The sequence below is a fragment of the Ylistrum balloti genome, unplaced genomic scaffold (genome assembly GCF_031769215.1).
Source record: "Ylistrum balloti isolate Yb309-2 unplaced genomic scaffold, AGI_CSIRO_Ybal_v1 Utg369640, whole genome shotgun sequence".
NCBI classification, from domain to species: domain Eukaryota; kingdom Metazoa; phylum Mollusca; class Bivalvia; order Pectinida; family Pectinidae; genus Ylistrum; species Ylistrum balloti.
The window spans coordinates 287,598-305,847 of record NW_026781901.1 but is presented as its reverse complement, the minus strand read 5'-3'; the positions used below and the strand labels follow the sequence as shown (position 1 = coordinate 305,847).

Sequence of the window (18,250 nt, the reverse complement as noted above, 5' to 3'; positions counted from 1 at the left end):
CCATTTTGTAGAGAAGAGGGTGAGGTAGGCTTTCGTTAATTGAATGAACTTTTAATTGGTTGCTTTATGATGTATAAACTAAGTTTTCAGCATATTTTTAGTGACCAATTGAATGCTAAAAAACATAGTATTTGCAGTTACTAAATCTTAGATTAATGAAGTATGAAAAACACTCATGATCAGGAAACATCCCCGTGTGATTTGTACACCTGAAAATGGTACATGGCTTGTTTCCCAATAGGTACTCATTTCATCATTAAAATTGTAAAAAGTTATATATGTACGTAGGACTTCAGATATAACTTACACAAGTAAGTGAAAATAGAAAATATGTGACACAAGCAGTTAAAATGCTTGCATATCGAACATACAATTGAAGGTTCCCAGTATATTTCTATAGGTCTTAAACTTAAAGACGTCACAGGTGTGGGCCACCATTATCAAGGTGATCGTTTTTGAGTCAAAGGTGTGCATTGCAGATAAAACACAATATCATGGAAATAGTATCAACCATGACATTCACACTTTCTTGAACTGTTCTATTATAATACATATATTCAGTGTATTTTAAAGATTAATTTAGTAAAATATTCAGGGTAACTTTAAGTAATAGCAGTAATTTGATGGCTTGGTGACTGCTTGGCCTACTGGTCTTGACTTTCATGGATGTGACATTATAAGTAACAGATATAATATAATTATATATAAATTATATACATAAATCAATAGTCTTAATGATACTTCATACCAGTCAGGGTCAATCACAACAACCTTAGAACGGTATTCATTGTTTCCTATTTAAACAAATTGTAAAAGGAGTGGGTTGGTGTGGCTTTTGTGTGTGTGTATATATATATATATATATATGTTAAATAGTCTACAGCTGTCACTCAGCTGAAGAACCATGGTTCTTTCAATGGCTCAGTTGGAGAGCTGGTAAATTATCAACCCAGAGACCAAGGTTTGATTCCTTGTTGGGGACACAGGAATATATGTTTTCCCTTGCCTATACGAAAATGCAGACATATGAATGGTCTTCCCCTCAACCTTGACATTCAAGTATCACATGATCAAATTCCTTTTTCATGTGAACCACAAATAAACACTTTATACTTGAATAGCCAATTGTCAACAAGTCCTGAACACTACTTGAAAATTTTGACAGTTATATATTTTTACCTTACAACTTTAGTTGTAAAATTCCCAAAGGAAAACCATGAGCCTAGGACTAAAATATCTGAGTCCTGAAAATAGTTGAATATCCTATATCATTTCTTAGTCTCTGTGTAAGTCTGTTTTCTGTCCCTTTTTTGCTCTTATCTTTTTCTTCTTTTTTCATTTTGAATTACCATTTTCTTCAAATTACTCTAGGCTCATTTCTCTCTTTCTAGTTTTTGAATTATCTTATTTTCAGTTTAAGACAGAGTAAACTGCCCAGAAGATACCTACCTCTTGGTGAAACACATAAACATGCACCCTGAATAAGTGTATGTAAATGCAAACTTACTAGAAGTTAACAGAATTGAGCATGTAAGCTGGAGCTTGTCTGTACAAACTGTGTGAGAAAATCCCATTAAGCATCAACTTTTAATTTGACATTTCAGCTGGTGGCAGCATAGTACTATAGAACGAACGCCATTTTCAAGCTGTAAGGAGTGCAATATCGACAATGTTTACTTAAGGTATATACGTACAGTACTGTAAAATTAAACATTTCATCTTTTAGTAAAAAATGAAATATCTTATTTACTCAAGGGACGTATATATATCTGTATTATACGTCCCTGTTTACCCTTAATATACTTTTGTGTTTTTCAGACACAGGATCACAGGATCAGTGAAACGTGCTCCTGTGTTATTTGCTCAAATGATATGCAAACTACAACAATTGGGTGGTTTTCCAGTTATAATTTGTTGATATATTCGGTTTTACCAACATCATAGTAGTGGGGAACAAACTTCAACATATCAGAATATTAATTCAGTTTTAATAAAATACCATTAAAAAGTGAAATTAGATACATACCGATCTTTCATACAGACGGCAGAAGACAGCTCTCAACCCACGTAACCGGAAGTCAACTTTTAACGACAGTAAACAAAAAAAAGAAATTGGACATTGAACATAATAAATAGATGACACGAATTTCTGAATTCAAACAAATGTGTTTAATTGTTTTGAGTGTTTCCCTTCTTTCATACTTGTAAGTAGAAAAGATGTTATTACCAATATATTTAAAAATACGAAACTATGCACAAAATGTATGTCAACTTCCGGATTGCTTTGTGGAGGGAAATTTGGACTCTCGAGGGATACGATGCTATTTTCCTAACATAAACGAAACTTCAATGGAAATATTCTAACAAAATGTCAGACAGAAGACCAGAAAGGTTTCAATTCCTTAAGCTACCCAAATTTTAAGTGTGATGTTTCCATGTATTATGTCTGATTATACTGGTATCCAAGTGTATCCCACATCTGCAAATCTGACTGTCTTTTCACCTATTCCACGGCTCGTCGTCGTCCATATATAAAAAGGACGATCAATTAATCTCCCCGCCACACCCGACCTCATCGCACACATACAGCATTCTTCTGTATTATTGGTGTGACTTGTACATGTCATGTGTTAAAATGTCTTTGTCACTTAGAAGATGGCTCAGTTGATACCTTGGAGACCCGAGTTCTAATGCAGTCGGACATTTGGCATGAATGAGTATTTTCCTTGTTATTTCGAAATTAGTGCCATGGATCATGGTTTTTAGAATCTTGGATAAGAATTGGGGGAGTAGTGTTAAAGGAACCCGGTCAGTGTGGCTTGTACATAGTGTTAAGTATGGTCTCTTTCACTCAGCAGACAGAGAATTTTTCTCTGGCTCCGTTGGTAGATTTGTTGATTTACCTCATTATGATCATGCCCAAGACAAGTGTCAGTTGTTTTGCCCTTAAATTGTTTTGGATAATGACGTTTCACACTCAATTCAGACAGTTTGCCCCAAAATAAAAAGACGTTTTAGCCCCAATGAATAATGCTAGTTTGTCAATACTGAAGAAATACATGGTAAATATGGATTGAGTAACAGATTGTGTAACACAGAAGTATTGATTTTGTGGGTTCCATCTTGGTAAGGGATAATTATTTCTTACTTGCAGGAGATTGTTACATTTACCTGTACCTAAATATCATTGGAAACCAAGGTTACAGGGAGGTAACTGTAGTTTAGATAGCATGTCTTCACTTCCTGGTTGAAATTAGCTCAACATATATATTATATATACTAACACAATATACATATAAACAGAGGTTGTTTTATCTAAAACATTGAGGATGTGAAGAGTCTTGGCACTGCGTGCGAAACGTCACGCTGAGAATGGTGCTAGGTGCGAAATCACATGGTGTGAACCGAGTTGGGAGTAATCCGAGCAAAACATCAGGATACTCTTAGAAGTTGGTACAATTTCTGTTGGGGCATTCAACAGGAATGGGTTTTCTGTATTCTTTCACATCAGTATATAGCATATGATGTCCATCCTCATAAGGTCACATCTTAATGAATAACACAAAATTCCCAATTACATATCACCATTCCCTATAACAAGTATAACACCCAGCAGGGCTCACAATCCTCTACAACACATCCCCTTATAAGTTTGCCATAACACACTTTCAGTGCTGAAGGGGCCTTTATTTTTCCAAGTGGCAAATCATGTTGTAAATGACATTGGACAGATGAATCCTTATTTACTCAAATGCTTTATAGAACTAGATATAGTCCAACATATAAACTGAATGTTCAGAGAGATAGCCAGTGTATGTACATTATATCAGTGTAAATTTCAATCATTTCTGTAGCAGAACTGGTGTTTTAAATGACTGTTGCACATGATTTCAAACCCTGCAGCACATCAGCGAACATTTTCTAATTTTGTATTAAATTTAAGTCTCTGACAAATAATTAGAACATTAAAAACATTTGGTCTGACATGAATTTTGTATGCATGGGTTTTTACAACAGAGGAAAATTATTTTCAGGTTTTGATAGAGGAATCTCTGAGACTGGCACTCGTAGGAGCTTTGCTTTCCATGGAATTGAAATGCTTATCATGATTAAAATTAGATTGTAACCTGATGCAGAGATGTTTTGCTGAATCTTTGCGAAATTGTAAACAACCCTCATGTAATACTAATTATCATACATAAAATACCATGAACATGTCATCTACAATCCATACACATCACCTAACCCATCTGTTTTTAAAAAAATAATTTTTTATCATATATCTCATCTTTTAGGTCATCTAACCTGAAGGGTCAGGATGACCTATAGTCATCATGTTTCATCCATCATCATATGCCATTCATAAACTTTCAGTTCAAACAAATTCTTTTTGATATACAAAAGGCCGAGGGTTGCTATATTATCTTAGGTTGGTGAGGTGGTGCAGTGGTAACACAGTCGCCTTTTACCTAGATGCCCAGAGTTTGATTCCCGGAATGGATGTGTAAAGGTACGGGGTCACCTGCCGAACCATGTGGGTTTTCCAGTGGTATTCAAGTTTTCTCTCACAGTAAGACCCCTTGCCGACTTCCATTCAGGCCAACAAGAGTGATTAATATAAGTTCGAAAAACTTGTTTTGCAATTGTTGTAAAATAAATTAAGTTTAACTCTTGATATTAGGACTGTAACATGCTTTGATAAAGGAAATGACCTTGACCCACTTCTAAGGTCACAGGGGTCACATGTGTTAAAATTTTTAAAACAACTTCTTATAAATGAAAAGGCTCAAGATGCTGATATTGGACCAGTAGCATCACCTTGACCCACTTTCAAGATCACAGGGGTCACTTGTTTTAATATCTTGAAACAACTCCTTCTCACTAACAAAAAGGTCATGGCTATTGATAATGGCTATGAACATAATTGGATGGCAAGTTACCACATTTATTCAAAGGATTGACCTTGACTGACTATCGAGGTCACTAGGGTCAACTTTGTTGAGAACTTGAAATTTCTTAATTCAGCAACCAATAGGTCCTTGGTCATGATATTTACGTAGTTTCATGCTTGAGGAAAAATAATAGGAATACAATTGTGTGTCTTTCTAGTGAGATGACTGATAAGGTCTGTGGGCCTCTTGTTTACAGGTGACTGACAGCTTGCTTTTGATTTTCTTTACCAATCTTTATTCATTGTAGATGCCAAGTACATGTACACATCACACTTTTTTCTTTTCATGGAACAGTGAGATTTTTTCTAAAATTTTATAAAATATTCTGGAAATGTACCTGAATAAAATTATAATAGAATGATACTTGATTGAGACATATTTTACATGTATTTAAATATACTAACTGGTGTACAGTGTATGTATGATGAAGCACATACATTGGGGATTTGATATCCTCCCTCAAAATTCAATGATTTATTAAATCAATATTTGTTTTTAATATCAATTTAGGTCTTCAAAGAAAGTCAACTATGCTGTCTTTGGGACAGGAAATGATGCTGATGACTTTGATGGTAAGTAATTTTTACTTCTCTATGGATGTGATCATAATATACAATTCATTAATTTTATAAATATACAATATATGCAAATTTGTTACTTCTTAAGAAGTTTGAGCATATACCGAAAATTCATCACGTGTGTACTCAAAAGGTGAGAATTATATTTATGTAAATAAGTTTTGGTATTGATATAAAAATTGTATTGTTTGTGTTGTAGTGCATATGCTAAGATAAGGAAATAAAATAAAAAGTATTACAAGTATGTCCTGGTATACAATAGAGATTAACATAAGGGCTTAGAATATCTAAACACAATTATTCATGGTTAATTTACATTCTTACCAAACTTAATGTCAATGACAGGTATAGAAATTGGTTCATGAATAAAATGTTAATAGTAAAAAATGTCATTTGTAACTAGTTATTCTTTGTCTTAATGAAATGTACAATCCTGTAAAAAATTTCATTCAGGAAATAGAAATGTCAAATGATTAAAATGAAAAAAAAATACCCTGAAGAATTCAAAATTTAATGTGTTTAAAAATTGAATATTTTAAAATTCTTTAGCTGTTACACATGTCTACAGATCTTTTGTTTTTTCTAGTATATGATGATGAGGTATTTCTTCTATTTGTTTCATCAGAAGATTTCAAGGACAGCACTCCACCTCCAGCTAAGAAGGCAAAAACATCTAAGATTAAAACAACCAACAAAGAAAACAATTTAAAGAAACAGGCAATGAAAAACAATGAAAAGGAAAACAATAAAAAAAGGTTTGTGTAATATCAGTTAATGTTAGGACCTGCAGGTAGGAGCTACAGGTAGGACCTACAGGTAGGAGCTAAGGTTTGTGTAATATCAGATAATGGTAGGACCTACAGGTAGGAGCTAAGGTTTGTGTAATATCAGATAATGGTAGGACCTACAGGTAGGAGCTAAGGTTTGTGTAGGTAGGACCTACAGGTAGGAGATAAGGTTTGTGTAATATCAGTTAATGTTACGACCCACAGGTAGGAGCTACAGGTAGGACCTGCAGGTAGGAGCTACAGGTAGGACCTACAGGTAGGAGCTACAGGTAGGACTTGCAGGTAAGACCTATAATGATAGGACTTACAAATAGGACCTACAATTGCAAGACTTACAGGTAGGACCTACAATTGCAGGACTTACAGGTAGGAGCTACAGGTAGGACCTGCAAGTAGGACTCTCAGTGGTGGGATTTATAAGTAGAACTTAGTGATTTCATGAATATTTATTTCTATTTACATTTAATTTGCAACCAATTTGCATATAGAGTATCTTCATGTATATAAATAAATCAAATAGAATTAATTTTATTCATACATACCACAATAGGAGAGCTAACATTTTGTAACCTGACCCAGCTTCAGCTGAATTGTTATGTTTGTAATTGTTTCTGGGTACTGTATAATTGAGAGAATTGTTTTGGTTAAGTCATTCTTATCTATTTTCAGTTCTGAACCTGCATATGTAAAACCAATTTGAATTTCAAAAGTAATCAAAATTACCATTGAATAGATATACAATAGTTAAACTTGTTAAGTAGCTGACACAAAGGATTATCAAAGAGTTCTAGCCATGATTTTTTTTTTTTTTTTTTTTTTGTGAAATTCTGTTACATCATAATTTAGGCAGTTGAAAGTGCTTGTTACTGACAAGTGAGAAATTCAATGACCTGTAAAGTGGTACACATGACATCAAAGTATTACTTTGACTGACCAGGTCTAACATGTAGACAGTTGTGTAGAAGGCAGACACTTCTCATATTATGATTTTTTTTTTCAAGATATCCTTGATTGAAAGTGAAATATTTTACCAAAATGCTACATATCATCCAAAAATTTGAGCAAAAAAATGTTTAAAATGAAGTCATGTCAGTGGAATATCTACATCAGATGATTATGAGTCAGCAATATTCAACTATACATGTACGTACATATCAAGAATACATTATATCATTGTGGTATGAAAAGCTGTTACTGTCTTAAAATAACTTTTTGATATTAACATAGAATATGATTACACAAGTGTTTAAGATTTTTCATGATTTGGCTCGTCAGTTTTGAAGGTATAAATTGTTTTGTGACGCACAAACATATAGCAAGAGTTAAAGTGTTATATATGTATGTATACGTGTGTCAACAATCGTAATGTAAACAAGAGAATTGTGTGGATATCCAGAACAAGTTGATAAAATACCGGGGTACATGAATCCCAATGACATTCAGTTGTAAAATTTTATAAACTAAATGACTCTTCTTCTACAATACGAATGTCTATATCACATACATGCTTTGGCTGGACGGAAATGTTACAATTTTATTTGCATACACAAGTCAAGATATTTATGTGCACATAAACTTTTAAGAGTACAAGAAAAAAAATTTAATACATGATTTACAATCATAAAATTATCTCCAAGGCAGGAGAAATGGCTGATTTATATGTATAGATGTACATAGTGTGGGTGTGTTGACACTAATGGAGCAAGCTGCTGTACTTGTCAAAACAGTGATCCCCAAACATTTTCTGTTTTCTTTGCAGTGTGATTATAATGGGTACATAAAAGAAACAAACAGCCATCTAACTCCTATTGTTAATCACATGCTTGAAGTGCTTCAGTTTATAATCTTCAATATGCTGTCGTGTGTCTGGAGGGGTTTGTTTGGACAGAGACATCTCTGGTTATCCCTTCTTATACCACTTGAATTATTTTGCTAAAAATCAGTTTTTATTTAGCATTGAAATGTAATGCTTTGTCACTGAGAACATATACTGAAGTAGGACAAAAACTAGTTATTTTCCTGAAGTCAGGTGTCAAAATATGCATATACACTAGACTCACCAAAGGAGATAAGGCCAGCTTTAGCAATCATTTATGTGCTGAGAGAGATGGGATACCATGAACTATATCTAATATAGCATCATTTTTAGATGAAATATGGCATTATAAAAAAATTGTGAGCAAAAACCTTTAAAGATATAAATATCTCACTTGTCAGGTGTTTTTGAACTTTAAGAAGTCAATCTCTCAAAATTTAGAAAATAAATGCTGTTTTCAAACCATTGCAATAAATTGTGAAGAAAAATCATAAATGATACAGAGAAGTGCAACTTACATACTTCCTTGAAGAAAGAACCTTTGAATGTCTTGCGGTAAAAAAAACCATCCATATACAAGACACACATACCACTGAGAAGACTACCTGATGTTAGTCATGGAAGGCTGACAGAGTTATGTCCCTTACTTGCTGGACATGTTCTTTACATTTTTTTTATCCTATTTATATTTACATCCCACAGGAAGCCTCCCAATGATAGGTGCTTTGATAGGGAGCTACAGCTGGCCCTAGAGATGTCCATGCATGAATCCCAGGGATCTACCGAAGGAACTGATTTGCCTCCTTCTCTCTCTAATGAAGTTAGTGAACCTTTCAGTATCACAGCTAGTGTGGAGGCTACAGATGAACTAAACAAGCTCAGAGTGGAGCCCACTCCCCCTATCTTACAGCCAATCACAGCAGGTATATCTACTCATGCCCTCTGTCCTACAGCCAACCATAAATGTTAAAGCAAGCCACATCCCCTGTGTTACAGCCAGTCATAGCTGGCATATCTAGTCACTTCTCCCAATTTATCCTAATCATCCCAACTGTCTTACATCCAAGATGATGATGATGCTGTTTTTTTGTTGATTCTACCCTTTGCTGGGCCTTGTCCAATGGATTGGTGACATTGTCTTACATCCAATCACAGCAGGTATAGATAGCCACACACTTAGTCCTACAACAAATTACAGCAGGTATAGCTAGCCCAACACCCATCTCTTTTAACATCTAGACCCCCAGTTACATGTATAATTTTTATGAAGATATAGAGCCAACGCCGTAGTCTTTAGTGGTGGATTACAGTATTTTGAGGAACCTGCCCCCCGACCTGTTGGATTGAGTTATCTTTACTCTGTATAATTTTTATTACAACACGTATTACCTACTTGACAGTGTGTACTCTAAATGGCAACCTGTGTCCTGTCCATGACAACCTGTGTCCTGTCCATGACAACCTGTGTCCTGTCCATGACAACCTGTGTCCTGTCCATGACAATCTGTGTCTTCTTCATGACAATCTGTCCTGTCCATGACAACCTGTGTCCTCTTCATGACTGCCTGTGTCCAGTTCATGACAATCTGTGTCCTGTCCATGACAACCTGTGTCCACTTCATGACAACCTGTGTCCTGTCCATGACAACCAGTGTCCTGTCCATGACAATATATGTCCTGTCCATGACAACCAGTGTCCTGTCGTCCTGTCCATGACAACCAGTGTCCTGTCCATGACAATATGTGTCCACTTCATGAAAACTGGTACACTCCTTCACAACAAATATTATCCCCTTGACAACATGTTATGTTTTTCATCATACAGATACACCAAATCCAGCTGTGGCAGTGAATGATGCCGAACCGAAGGACGTGACTACAGCTAAATCAGTCTTGGTCAATGGTGAGTATATCCAAAGTCATTTGTTTCAAAGCATTGCCATCCGCATATATTTTGCATTCTTCATTATTCCATGCCCTGTGTGTCTTGTTATTATGATTCTGTATACTGTCTTTTTATTCTTTAAGGCCAGATGTTAGACGATGACATAGAAGTGTTAGATTCTGTGTCGGAGGAAGTGCCCAAAAAAAGACGAAGGGGTACAAGCAAAAAACCAGTGGTGGACAGTGACAGTGGTATGTGATATTTCTTATTCTCATCAATTCTATTTCATAAGGTAATATAAATAGATCATTGCTGGGTTATAAGATGGTGCCATGGTAACACTCATCAGCCAACTGGGGCTTGATTCTTTGATTAAGGCCTCACATGCTTGACTATGTGGGTTTCTCCAAATACTCTGGTTATCTTTCTCAGTAAGATTTTGACCACTTGCCATGTACTATACATTTGGGCCAACATTTGTAGCTGAGTTGGTTTATGATAGAATAACAAACAATCACATCCTGTGATTAAGTTTTCTTAGTCAAGACCTTTGTTCTTTAGTTTGACGACAATTTTGAACAAAACAAGGGAAGAAGCCAAGATTACATTACAACATAAGACATTATGTGTAGGGCACAAAGCCATGCTACTGTAATGTTAAGCTGCCTCCTCTGTACAAGGTTTAACTAATTTTTTTCTAACTGCCTAGATGATGATCAGGAAATAGCTTGTGGTCAGACTGGTAGGCAGGAGTTTAACTGACCTAACAATGGTTTTGCTAAGACTGAAAAACAAAGAGTATATAAAAACTGACAAATAGAGATAAAGACAAAAACATAGACTTAGGACTCCAGTCACAGGGTTTGGTTGATTGTTGCTTTACATCCTTTTCTTAGTAACCAGAGTCATTTAAGGATGTGCCAGGTTTGGATGGTGGAGGAAAGTTGGAGTTACTGCACCCAGTATCAGTCACAGGGTGTAAACTTTAACACAGAAAATAGCAACATATTACACAAAATTTATGAAACACACGCCATGTAACAAGTAACACAGACAAACGGACAAACAAATTCCCAAAATGACCAAGACACTGATAATTAGCCATCTCAACACATTTGATATGTAACATTTTATAATTCAATAAAACTGACCACTCTGTTACAAATTTATATTATCATTATCGTAACTTGTTCTGCAATTTTAGAATAAACAAACTTCAGTTTTAAATCATTGTTATTAAGCCAATGTTTTAGGCCACAAATGTGACCTCTAGTCATAGTCTGACAGTAAGGTTAAACAAAACACATGTAAAACTTGTAGCAGCCGTGGCTGTATTCTATAAATACTGTAATTATATAGTAGAGTTTTGTAACTGTGAGCTCGACAGATAAGAATAAGATGTAATATTATAGGGTCAAAGTTCAGGGAATCATACAGATGTTTGTGATAATTCTATTTCACATTAAAAACGTAAATTGTCGAATTCACTAATTCAAGATATTGGGAAGAATTGAACCCCATATTGAGATTCAACTTATAGCTTTAAGGATACATCGCTGGAAATAACGCCAGTTATGCTTAAAATATTTGGTCTAATATTGCTTATAAAACCATTTTATCTGTTCATTGTTGCATCTGTAAATTAGTTCATAGAAAGAACTGAATCAATCCCTGTTCTTTTTAGCAGTAAATCATACCAAATTAACAGATATGTCTTTCTTAGGTTTTATCTTTTTAGAAGGAATCCTAGAGGTATGTTATTACCAATATGAAAATTCGTCACATTTCTTCCGAGATTTTATATACCTGGTAGTTCCTGCTTATGACCTTGCTTTAAACTTGTAGAATGTTTCTGTATCAACATTTTAGAAAGCGCATTTGATCCAGATGAAGATGATGATGTGAGTGATGAGAGTGATGAAGATTATGATGAGGAGAATGACAGTGATTTTGAAGGATATGGTAAAAAGAAAAAAGCCAAAGGAAAGAATGGGAAACCAGTACCAAAGAAACAAACAACTCCAAAATCAAAATCTTCAGCCAAATCCAAAACTAAAGGTGAGAAAATTTTATACAAACATGTATACATACATGTAGCTGGATTTTATGGTGACAGTATATCGAAAACTGATGGTAATACAAAAAACTACAGTTTCTAGCAGTGTTAACATATTTTCCTGTTAATCTTTCAACCATAGATAATTTAATTAAGTCTTAGCTTGGTTTAAATGTTCAAAGTTTATTTGCAGATTTTTTTTATTAATGTCCCTCCATGATTTTTTTTATGAAGATATATGTAATTTTCACATTTCAGCAGCTCCTGTGACTAAATCTGTTGCCCCCAGAAGTAAAGTGACTGCTGTCAGGAAGTCTGTGTCTCCGTCCATTGGTCGCACAATGTCCAGTCCAGTAAGCCGGAGTTTGGGAGGAAATGCACCCAAGTGGACACCACCAGGTATGTGTTCTTATCAATATTTGTTCACTTTATTTCAACTGATAGGAGAGTTGTCTCCCCTCACATATACTGTGATGAGGTTTTCCCATATAAATCAAATGACATCAAACCTGGTTATATTTTGCAGGGATTTTATTTTCACCATATTTTTGTTACCTCTAAAAACTGCCATTTCCAAACACTAGTGAAACATTTAGCACAACACTGACATTACACTGAAGTATACTGCCAAAGGCAACCAGCAGAACACACCACTCCATCACATTATACTGACAATGGGCAAACTACTCCATACTCTACTGTAATTCTGAGCATTAAGTAGGGAGTAGGAACTACCATTTCCGTGTTGCCTGCCTGCCATAGGTGATATATAGGTATTACTATATTGGCGGCAGCATCCACACAAAGGATTTTTGAGTTCACTTTGGCCGGTCAAGCTGAAACTTCATACAGTGCTTCCTTACCCAAAGTGCTGGCTATGGATAGATTTTGAGATTTAAAGGTCAAAGGTCAAGGACAGTGTTACCATATAAGAGGTTGGATTTCATGCAATAACTTGAGTTTTTTTTTGACAATTACACTCAAACTTCATGCAGTGCTTCCTTACCAAAGGGGCTTGCTTGAGATTGCTTTTCTGGTGTGAAGGTCAAAGGTTAATGTCACTGTTACTTAAAATAGAAAAAAATTGTTTTTGTACAATAACCTTACCAAAGGTACTTGGTTGGGATTGCCTTTCAGATAAAAAGGCTTGAGATTGCTTTTCAGGTGGGTTTGTCCTTGTTCTTGCTGTATTTGGAGTGAATCTGTATTTTTTTTAAAATTCTAATTTTGCACATAATTGTGATACAGTGTATACAGGTATATCTTTGGGATTTAGTTCCTTTCAACACTATACATCTAATCAGCAAGTTTGCTCATCACATCACAAAGGGACAAATTATATAAATGGAATAAATACAATGAATATCTATGGCTGTTGTTCCATAAAACTCATCAGCCAGGGGACAGAACTCAATGCTGTTCTCATAGGAGCAAACACTCAACTAAATTTTACAAGTGAAGTGGTGATAAGGGGAGACAATGGGGTGAGAAGATCAGATCAAAATTTAGTTGCGTCTAAATTATGCAGTGATATAAAAAAGATTCCTATATGTCAAGTGTGCAATAGATGATGTGTAAACAAGAAAAAAAGTTCTAGGTCAATATTTCTTAAAATAGATCACAAATACATACTGAAGTACTGACTAGTTCTATGGATGTAAAAAGTCATGCAAACAGGGTTGCTTAAGCTGACCTGGCAAAGTTCAAGTCTGTAAATTATGTGAGTTATCTCCCTTGTTATTTGTCCTAGACTGCATTGTCGTAAGTAGATTGGAATAGTCCAGATGGCAGAAAACTTCACTTTTTTGTGTTGACACACCTGTATCAGGTGTTGATTGATGTAAGACACAAAACTTAAATGAACAGTTTTTTAAATTTTCTCAAATTTTCTATAAAAAAGTAAAACAATTAGCAAAAAATCCAATCACCTTCATTTCAGTACTGAATATCATAATATTTTCATTGAAGTGTTAAGATGCATAGATCTTGATTCATTCAGATATTCTGAAACCAGCGAACAACAGTCTGTTTGATAGTTTTGAAAAGACATAGTTGGTTCCTTGAAACGGAACATGCAGAATATTCTTCAGACTCTTCCCAATTTCAGTGACTTTTCTGTAACCTTTATACTGTGGTTTATTTGTCAAAAGAGCAACACTCTGATTTCAATTTTATGTGGATTCAGTGGTAGTTGCTGTATTGCGTGATAGCTCTGTTGGTAGTGCATTGACCTACATAACCGCAGGTGAAGATCTCAGGTGCATGCTCCTTAACCGTGGCAGATCATGTTTCATGGGAAGCTGAGAAACAGACTGCTCTGTGTTGATATGGTTGTGGGAAGACACTGTACTCAAATATGTTCTGGGTGACATGCAATGGACCTCCAGTAGGATGTTCAGTAAAGTAGTCACCACCAGCTACATCAAGCAGACCCCATCTCAAAATGACTATGGCTGTTTATAGTCGTATTGTATGCAGTCCAAATCAACATCATACCTTGTATTATATAATTATTACATTCCAGAACAGCAACTTTCACCTTTGTTTCAATGATTTCTGCATAAAATTATAACATCAGAATAGGCCTTAGAATATTGTCTGTTTGACATTGTCCTACTCATCATGGAGAAATTGAGTCATTAGATGGGGAAAATATGTTATTTTACTGAAGGGGAAAATAAGTAATATGGAGTTTGTGTTTTGTGTGGCCCAGTTCACGAATCAGTCATCTATTACTGACAAGTGCTCATATGATAACAGACTAGAAAACACAAATTTACAAGATCTCAGATTTAAGACCCAAGGTTCGGGGAATGTCGTTAATAATGATAAAAAGTTGGAGTCAATCATTCATCATGAAATTTTTTCAGTCTTGAGTAAATTTTTGGACTGGTAAATCAATGCCAAAAAAACCCCCCAAAAAACAATATTTTGATTTAAACCTTTGGGTGATATTCTTATTACATGTGTCTGTAATGTCTCCTTATTCATGTAGAATAAAGGTGAAGGTTACATGAGGAATGAATGTACAGCTCAAGGTGAGAAATCTGATCTAGAATGGCATGTGTCATATTAAACACATGTTCATTTTAAACACATGCAAGTTTGATTTATGTCTGTTAGGACTTATGTAATGTTATTTTGTACCTGGAAGGGATCACTTTGTGTTTTAATATTCCATGTAAAGATTGTACAAAAGACACACAAGTGAATAGCACCTTTTCATAATTTAGAGTGAGATACAGTAGAGCCAGACGAAAAATATATTTTGAATAGAACAAATGCTGTGGTACACAACACTCATAGACAATTCATGCACAGTTTGTGATCCTTGCATTAGTTTGAATATAAACTTTCACTTTTAGACTGCAGTTTATTAAAAAGATGTGACACATGCACATGGTGTGAGAATTTTCTACAACAAGCAGTGAACCGTATCTGAAAACCTACTTAAGTTTCAACGAAAAATTGTTAAATCATCATAATGTAGATATATGCTTGTGGAGGTTGTACTGGGTTAAAAAAAATTGTTTTTCTTTTGATGAAGCCCTCAAGTCTTCATGCAACAGGTGACATAGTGGGATGTGAATGACCTGTATCAGGGGTCATTCGCAAATGTCACTGGCTTGATGTGAAATTTCAGATTGTGAAATTGTTAATGAAATTAAATGTAGGGGAGGGGGCTGGGGTCTATTCAGGTACTGACATAAGATAATTCTGTTGTTCAGCAATCTTTATCAGACTTGCAATCTGTAGAACTTTGTTATAAATACACTGGCAGAAAATGTTATTGTTTTACATGATTCATTGATGATTAGTTCATTGTTTGGGTTTCTCGATTTTTCCATCATTACTGAATATATTTTGATGATTTTTGTTAACGTATCTCAGACAGCATTTGTTTGAAAAGCATTAAAACAAGGGTACCCTTTGCCATTTCTTGATCCAAGTCAGTAGTGTGTGTGCCCACCCCTGGCTTCAGTTACTGCTCTTACTCTCCTTAACATTGACCCCATCAAGGTGTTTATTGTCATTTGAGGGATATTATTCCTTTTCTGAATAAGGGCCTGCTGATGGATAAGAGGAAGGAGGTGTGGTCTCTAGCAACATGGGGCCTCCCATTGTCTTGCTGCAATGCAAGGTTATGTTGATGGATAAGAGGAAGGAGGTGTGGTCTCAAGACCTGATCCCTGATAACCACGAGAGGTGTTTTCATGCCTTGAGATATCTGCCATACCATAACAAATCCTCCCCAAAATATGTTGCTTTCCATTATGTAAGAGTCAGAATATCGCTCACCATGACATTGAAAGACACATTGTTGTCTATCTGACCTGTAAAGCGTGAAGCATGCCGTCAACACCTGAAATCGTTAACAGAGGTGCAAGAGATATATGCCTCTATCTTGATGCCACAACGTAACATGCAGATGTTCGCTTCTAGGACGGTCACCCTATCTCTCTGTGGCTCTGAGATGCCCAACTTAAAGGGATATTGTTGTTCCATGTACGCCATATTGCTGGGCTACATGATGCTGCGAATGTCCCTCCATAATCAGAGCAATGGCCCCATCCCTATCAACTTCACTCAATCGCAGCATTTCGCTCTACAATTGCTTTGAAAAAAAATGTTGTGTATTTGATCAGTAGTGTTCCAATGTTCGATTTGTAATGATTTACCAGCACATATATGGTGCAGGAGTACCCTGGATGCATGCTATCTTGATAAATCTGCTGAAACTATACAGATTCAAGCGGGATCACAGTCGACTGAATTTTAACTGAAGATCATTTTCACAGTGCATGGAGATAGTTCGCTGTCAAATTTAATATATTACAAAGAACTTGGGTTTCTTTTTTTCCACTAGTATACATGTAATGAGAAATGTGTCTGATCTGAATTAAGTCTTATCCTGTGGTTTGATGTCAAATTGGACAGGTTTTGTTTGATGTAAAGATATTCAGTCATATTAAGTTACAGTTCATAGTTACGTTTTATATTGAATGAAACTTCAGTCTGGTTTGCTTGTAAAGAGAACACAAAACACAAATATACACCTCTTAATTGCAACAACTTCCAGATAAATCTGCCAATCAAAACTATTGTTCCTAACAATTACTTATGGAAATTTTATAATTAAGCCATTAAATTTTTTACCAATTGAAGTGTCTCGTACTTTGGTAATTATCTTAAGTTAGTATTTCAGTCACGGCATTGCAAAAAAAAATTAAAATAACTACTGTGATCCAAGACTTGTTCCAATTGATGTTTATCGTAGAAGCCAAAGAAAACACATCCTGTTACTGTTTCCACAAAAGTTGTTCTTTAATTCTTACATGAAAGTGATTGATTGAAATGAAGCTTGAAACAGAATTTTGTTGTATTGAAACTGAATATTGAGATTTTGAAAAAGTTTTTAAAGACAGTTCCAACACAGTTTAGTGAAATTGTGTTATCGACATGTACCACTACTCATGGCTGGAATATGTTTGAACCTAATATCTACTATTATAAATATTCAATGGGTATTTCTCGGTTCTTCTTTATAGTGATAAAAATGCTATTTATTTTGTCTTAACTTGTATGTAATAATGCATATCCATGTAACATTACTTAACTTGTACAATGATTTTCTCTGTCTTTCCAGGCATGGCCGGCAGTGGTAAATCCTCACGAGGTGGCACTAGTGTGAGATCTCCAGGTTCCTCATTAGGTGGCGCTGGTACAAAGTCTCCCGGTGTCTCATTAGGTGTGGGGAGGGTAAAGTCACCTTCATCATCACTAGGTGGTGTAACTATCAAATCACCACTATCAGGATTACGTCTCGGACTTTCACGGCATCAAAGTGTGAAACCACTTCATTCAGGGTTCAAAGTTCAACACTGACCATCAGCACTGCCGAAGGCTGTGTAACATGTATCAATTGTGGAAATATGCTGTAAATTCTTTTTCTCTCAGAATTTTATTTCGGATGTGTTCGAAGATGGAATGAAAGACAGTTGCAAAAAATACAGACTTTTAAAATAAGAATTTTTAGAGATAAATTTCCAAAACATTTATCTGTATCATCAGTTCAGTGAAAAACATCCTTCTTGCTTACAGCATTTTATGAAAGTGCTAAAATTTGAAGGAACGAGATATATGACTTTTACATGAATTCAGCAGGACATATAGA

At 35.2% G+C, this 18,250-nt stretch overlaps 1 protein-coding gene across 1 annotated transcript; it reads left to right on the top strand.

Moving 5' to 3' along the window:
* The first annotated feature begins 2,368 nt into the window (after window positions 1-2,368).
* On the top strand, window positions 2,369-18,008 carry LOC132554571 (RAD51-associated protein 1-like). The gene is made up of 9 exons (XM_060218899.1): window positions 2,369-2,391; window positions 5,463-5,524; window positions 6,156-6,285; window positions 8,837-9,057; window positions 9,960-10,037; window positions 10,163-10,270; window positions 11,889-12,077; window positions 12,334-12,474; window positions 17,723-18,008. Exons 1-9 carry the CDS (start codon window positions 2,369-2,371, stop codon window positions 17,959-17,961), a joined length of 1,191 nt encoding a protein of 396 aa, XP_060074882.1. The 3' UTR covers window positions 17,962-18,008.
* The last annotated feature ends 242 nt before the right edge of the window (window positions 18,009-18,250 follow it).

Bases quoted from the DNA above. Each gene is read 5' to 3' on its own strand.
- LOC132554571 (XM_060218899.1), top strand. From the start codon at position 2,369: ATGTCAGACAGAAGACCAGAAAG. The intron at 5,525-6,155 runs GTAAGTAATTTT...TTGTTTCATCAG, and splicing joins TGATGCTGATGACTTTGATG to AAGATTTCAAGGACAGCACT. The intron at 12,078-12,333 runs GTGAGAAAATTT...TTCACATTTCAG, and splicing joins AGCCAAATCCAAAACTAAAG to CAGCTCCTGTGACTAAATCT.